This window comes from Nicotiana tomentosiformis, chromosome 7 (genome assembly GCF_000390325.3).
Source record: "Nicotiana tomentosiformis chromosome 7, ASM39032v3, whole genome shotgun sequence".
Taxonomy (NCBI): domain Eukaryota; kingdom Viridiplantae; phylum Streptophyta; class Magnoliopsida; order Solanales; family Solanaceae; genus Nicotiana; species Nicotiana tomentosiformis.
In genome coordinates, this window is record NC_090818.1 from 31,250,587 (window position 1) to 31,256,847 (window position 6,261).

At 42.0% G+C, this 6,261-nt stretch overlaps 1 protein-coding gene across 1 annotated transcript; it reads left to right on the forward strand.

Annotated features, from left to right (window-relative positions):
- The first annotated feature begins 347 nt into the window (after positions 1-347).
- On the forward strand, positions 348-1,804 carry LOC104093026 (xyloglucan endotransglucosylase protein 7-like). The gene is made up of 3 exons (XM_009598734.4): positions 348-716; positions 820-1,013; positions 1,169-1,804. Exons 1-3 carry the CDS (start codon positions 459-461, stop codon positions 1,569-1,571), a joined length of 855 nt encoding a protein of 284 aa, XP_009597029.1. The 5' UTR covers positions 348-458; the 3' UTR covers positions 1,572-1,804.
- Positions 1,805-6,261: the final 4,457 nt, after the last annotated feature.

Here is a 6,261-nt window from a genome sequence, read left to right on the forward strand (position 1 = left end):
ATAAAACTTCATTCAATAAAAAGTATTCTGTTACTGATTGCATGTAAGTAAATAGAGAAAATAGAGAGCCTCACGTATTCACATGCCATGTTGTATCATAATACTAATAGCTGGATCCTAATGGCTACTTTTAGTTATTCTTTAGAACAGAAAAATGCATGTTCAGATCTGGTAATATAAATTAGGTAAACTATATCCCTATAATCGGTCAAAAACAGAAACCACGCGCAAACAAGTATTTGGTCCGCAATGATTACGATTTACGAATATACTAAGGTTTCCAGCTCAATAATATTGTTGTCCAGTTGCCCATATTTCTTCCATTTTGAGCCTCTACTTCCTCTCATGTTCTCAAAAGGAATAATATAATGCCCTCATAGTCCACCTATAAAAGAACTCCTTTAAGCAACCTAAAGAATCACCATTCTTACTACTCTTATCATCTCTTCAGCATTTCAATGGCTTCTCATTTGTTTCTAATTTCCATTCTAATGGGCAGCCTAGTTGCTGCCTCAGCTAATTTTAATAATCTTGCAGAGATCACTTGGGGCGAAGGACGTGGTAAAATAACAGAAGGAGGCAAGGGCCTCTCCCTGTCCCTTGACAAACTTTCTGGTTCAGGTTTTCAATCCAAGAATGAATATCTCTTTGGAAGATTTGACATGCAACTCAAACTCGTTCCTGGAAACTCTGCTGGCACTGTCACCACCTTCTTTGTAAGCTATTCATCAACTTTCGATTTTTATAAATTTAAGTCTATTTTCATTTCCAAGTTACGATGATTTGACTTTTGTTTCATGTTCTTTATTTCTTGATCAGTTATCTTCACAAGGAGAAGGACATGATGAGATCGATTTCGAGTTCTTGGGTAATACGACGGGCGAGCCCTACACTGTCCATACCAACGTCTATTCTCAAGGAAAGGGAAACAAAGAACAACAATTCCACCTTTGGTTCGATCCAACTGCAGCATTTCACACTTACACCATTGTGTGGAATTCTAACCGCATAGTGTAAGCTGTTTTTATAATCATGTTATATACTGATAGTATGTTATCTGATGGTTTAAATATTTTTTATATTATTAATACATAAAGAAGTTAAATTCTATTTTTATTACTCCACAACATTTTATTTTGCTTACATTTTTTTCAATATGATGGATCAGGTTCTTGGTGGATAACATTCCAATTAGAGTATACAACAACCATGAAAACAATGGCATTCCATTCCCAAAGAGCCAACCAATGAAAGTGTACTGCAGCTTATGGAATGCAGATGAGTGGGCTACACAAGGAGGCAGAGTCAAGACTGATTGGACACATGCTCCTTTCACAGCTTACTACAGAAACTTCAAAATAGATGGCTGCGCAGTCACATCCGGCGCCTCTTCATGTAAGTCCACTGATTCTGCAGGCAATGCTAAGGCATGGCAAAATCAAGAACTTGATGCTAAGGGCAGGAATAGAGTCCGATGGGTGCAAAGTAGACACATGGTTTACAACTACTGCGCTGATAAAAAGAGGTTTCCTCAAGGCTATTCTCATGAATGCAAGAGCTCAAGGTTTTAATTAGGAGATGACACTTCATTATAATAATTCCAAAGGTTTGAAGATTGATGCATAGCCTGGTGATTTATGGGATTGGTTGTTTTCCTTATGGTGGTGTGAAATTCTTTATTGTTTGTTCCAATAAAAGCTTGTTTAATTTATTTATTTATTTTGATTAAATGTTGTTCAAGTTTGTGTCTATACTGGGAGAATATGTCAATTCCTGAATAAATACAAGAAACTGTTACCATGAAGCACAATTTTTCATGCTCTTACTTTGATAAGATGTATAGTTGTAATCGTTTGAGATAAAGCTGTATACCGTCGAAATAGATTTCGACCTTCTTACGTTCGATCGAGTTCGAGTGTTAAGAAGTCGGAATGAGATTTTGGGAGTGAGCTCTGAGGTCGGTACTAACGAACCTCGAGCCCGAAGGTCGCTCGAGGAGGCGGCTCGATAATCCTATCTAGCCCGTGACTGAATCGATCCGCAAGGCACTGCTTCGAGGTCGGAAATGCGCGACGCCCATCTCGAAGGTCGAACTCGATCCAAGACCGAAGGGCCCGACCCAGTAACGAGTTCGAGCTAGTATCGAGCTCACAGACAAGAGCCGTTGCAACCACACAAAGAAAGAGAATCTTGGAAGGAATCAAAGAAGAGACAAGTCATTATGGGTCTTCCACTACATGTTTTATTTTATTATTTTTTGGTAATGACCCTCTTCTATAAAAGGGGGAATCCTTGTAAGCTAGAGCAGGTTGAACATAAAAAAGATCACTTCCTCTAGATATTAATAGTAATCCCCTTGTGCTTGTTTTACTTATTCATTCTTTTTGCTTATTATTTTCGTTCTTACAGTCAGCAATATACATATTTCCATTTCTCTACGCGATTTATATCAAATATCGCATATCCTTAGAACCATCCACAAATCTAACGTTAGCCGATTTTTTCAGTAAACACTTTGGCGCCTACCGTGAGGCTAAGGATAATAATGATCGTTTGATATAAACCTAAAGTACATGCCAGTTTGCAACTTCAAATCAGCAATGGCTTCACCTATCGACCACGAAGCCGGCCTTCAAGATAAAACCAACAACTTGGTACGCGGGGCTGGAAGGTCACTCGATGAAGGCGCTGAGGCTCAAATCGAAGCACCCGAAATTCGAGCCGAAGTATCATTGGTTGTCAATTCACAAATAGCTCTAGAGGCGAATCAGCGTTCCGAACCGGAAAGGAGTATTCAAGGTGGTACTCGATCCGTAGCTTGAGACACCCATAACGTGGAGGAGATCGGAGTCAGCTTACGGATAATCTTCGAGATGTTACAAGCCCAGCAAATAGCAATAGCTCGGTTGCAGAGCCAAACTCAGGTACAAAGCAGGCCGGAGCCCAATCCTCTTCGAGAAGTCACCCACAGAACGGAACCAGCCATAGAGAAGCCAAATGAGCAAGAATCAGGGACTACTCCCGAAATTACTAAATTGCTCGAGGAACTCACAAAATGAGTTGAAGCCAACGATAAAAAAGTAAAAACATATAATTTCAGGGTCGACCAGACCCCGGGGGCTCCACCAATGATAAAAGGGCTAGATTCGAAAATATTCATTCAAAAGTCTTTTCCCTCGAGTGTAGCCCCAAAACCGATCCCCGAAAAATTCCGTATGCCCGAAATACCCAAATATAACAGAACGACCGACCCCAACGAGCACATCACTTCTTACACGTATGCCATCAAGGGCAATGATTTGGAAGATGATGAGATCGAATCTGTATTATTAAAAAGATTCGGTGAAACCCTGTCAAAAGGGGCAATGATATGGTATCATAATTTACCATCTAACTCCATTGATTCTTTTGCTATGCTTGCAGATTGCTTCATAAAAGCTCATGCCGGAGCTATAAAGGTCGAAACCAGAAAGTCAGACCTTTTAAGGTAATGCAAAAGGATAACGAGATGCTAAGGGAGTTCGTAGCTCATTTTCAAATGGAATGAATGGATCTGCCACCAGTCACAGACGATTGGGTTGTTCAAGCTTTCACTCAAGGTCTAAATGAGCGGAGCTCGAGGGCTTCGCGGCGGCTGAAGCAAAATCTGATCGAGTACCCAGCTATTACTTGGACCGATGTGCACAATCGATATCAATCCAAAATAAGAGTCGAAGATGACCAGTTGACTTCTAGGACCATTACAAAAAAGCAAAGGTCGATCAGAGATCGATACCAGCCATATAGAGGAAATGATACTACTGCTGAGTATCCGAGACCTCTTTAAAATCAACCTCGTACACAGGGGGGGCTTTATCATTGAACGCATCTGTGATGATTATCAAGTTCGATGCAAAGAAAGTTACTTCGTTATTTCATGACAAACAGTGTCTCAACGGGAAACGTTGTAAGGGTCAAACGGTCAAAACGAACCACTCTTATATAGTTGGCCCGAGCCCTCACGCAAAACATGAACCCATGTATAATGACCTGCAAAGAAAGCTCTCCTCCTTACCGATATTCTATGTTCAAGATTTATTAGGCAAACAGGATCGAGTTCGAATCATTCACTCGATTGCCAAGCCTACGGGCTACCTTTATTTCGAGTTCGAGCAATCACTCACTCGACCATTAAGCCTACGGGCGACTTTAACTATTACGCCTACGGGCTACATTACATCGAGTTCGAATCATTCACTTGATTGCCAAGCCTATGGGCTACCTTTATTTCGAGTTCGAGCAATCACTCACTTGACCATTAAGCCTACGGGCTACTTTAACTATTATGCCTACGGGCTACATTGCATCGAGTTCGAATCATTCGCTCGATTTCCAAGCCTACGGGCCACCTTTATTTCGAGTTCGAGCAATCACTCACTCGACCATTAAGCCTACGGGCTACTTTAACTATTACGCCTACGGGATACATTGCATCGAGTTCGAATCATTCGCTCGATTGCCAAGCCTATGGGCCACCTTTATTTCGAGTTCGAGCAATCACTCACTCGACTATTAAGCCTACGGGCTACTTTGACTATTACACCTATGGGCTACATTGCATCGAATTCGAATCATTCACTCGATTGCCAAGCCTACGGGCTACCTTTATTTCGAGTTCGAGCAATCACTCACTCAACCATTAAGCCTACAGGCTACTTTAACTATTACGCCTACGGGCTACATTGCATCGAGTTTGAATCATTCGCTCGATTGCCAAGCCTACGGGCCACCTTTATTTCGAGTTAGAGCAATCACTCACTCGACCATTAAGCCTACGGGCTACTTTGACTATTACGCCTACGGGCTACATTGCATTGAGTTCGAATCATTCGCTTGACTGCCAAGCCTACGGGCTACCATTATTTTGAGTTCGAGCGATCACTCACTCGAACATTAAGCCTACGGGCTACTTTGACTATTACGCATGCGGGCTACATTGCATCGAGTTCGAATCATTCACTCGATTGCCAAGCCTACGGGCTACCTTTATTTCGAGTTCAAGCTATCACTCACTCAACCATTAAGCGTACGGGCTACTTTAACTATTACGCCTGCGGGCTACATTGCATCGAGTTTGAATCATTCACTCGATTGCCAAGCCTATGGGCTACCTTTATTTCAAGTTCGAGCAATCACTCACTCGACCATTAAGCCTATGCGCTACTTTAACTATTACGCCTACGGGCTATATTGCATCGAGTTCGAATCATTCGCTCGATTGCCAAGCCTACGGGCCACCTTTATTTCGAGTTCGAGCAATCACTCACTCGACCATTAAGCCTACGGGCTACTTTAACTATTATGCCTACGGACTACATTGCATCGAGTTCGAATCATTCGCTCGATTGCCAAGCCTACAGGCCACCTTTATTTCGAGTTCGAGTAATCACTCACTCGACCATTAAGCCTACGGGCTACTTTAACTATTACGCCTATGGGCTACATTGCATTGAGTTTGAATCATTCGCTCGATTGCCAAGCCTACGGGCCACCTTTATTTCTAGTTTGAGCAATCACTTACTCGACCATTAAGCCTACAGGCTACTTTGACTATTACGCCTACAGGCTATATTGCATCGAGTTCGAATCATTCACTCGATTGCCAAGCCTACAGGCTACCTTTATTTCGAGTTCGAGCAATCACTCACTCGACCATTAAGCCTACAGGCTACTTTGACTATTACGCCTACGGGCTACATTGCATCGAGTTCGAATCATTCGCTCGACTGCTAAGCCTACGGGCTACCTTTATTTTGAGTTTGAGCGATCACTCACTCGACCATTAATCCTACGGGCTACTTTGACTATTATGCCTACCGGCTACATTGCATCGAGTTCGAATCGTTCGCTCGACTGCCAAGCCTACGGGCTACCTTTATTTCGAGTTCGAGCGATCACTCACTCGACTATTACGCCTACGAGCTATATTACTTCGAGCAAAACTACTCATTTCTTCGAATTAAAACAAACACTTGACTATTTAAGCTGAAGGATGCTCGAGCCCGATAAAGCAAAGGGGGACTACCCACGAGGACCGAAGGCAACCGAGATTTAAATTCAAACTGTCTATTTAGTTTGAACGACCATTTATCTTCAAAAAAGAAAAAGAAAGATTTGTATTTACAAAATTTTTGTACAGAAGCTGTGAAAACGCCATCAGAAGTTATTCGATTCAAAGCATGTTGGGCCTCATTGAAAAGACAGGAAGCCCCTCTACATTCA

Coding starts and splice junctions, on each gene's coding strand:
- LOC104093026 (XM_009598734.4), top strand. CDS start 459: ATGGCTTCTCATTTGTTTCTAATTTCCATTCTAATGGGCAGCCTAGTT. Junction 717..819: donor GCACTGTCACCACCTTCTTT/GTAAGCTATTCA, acceptor TTTCTTGATCAG/TTATCTTCACAAGGAGAAGG. Junction 1,014..1,168: donor TGGAATTCTAACCGCATAGT/GTAAGCTGTTTT, acceptor ATGATGGATCAG/GTTCTTGGTGGATAACATTC.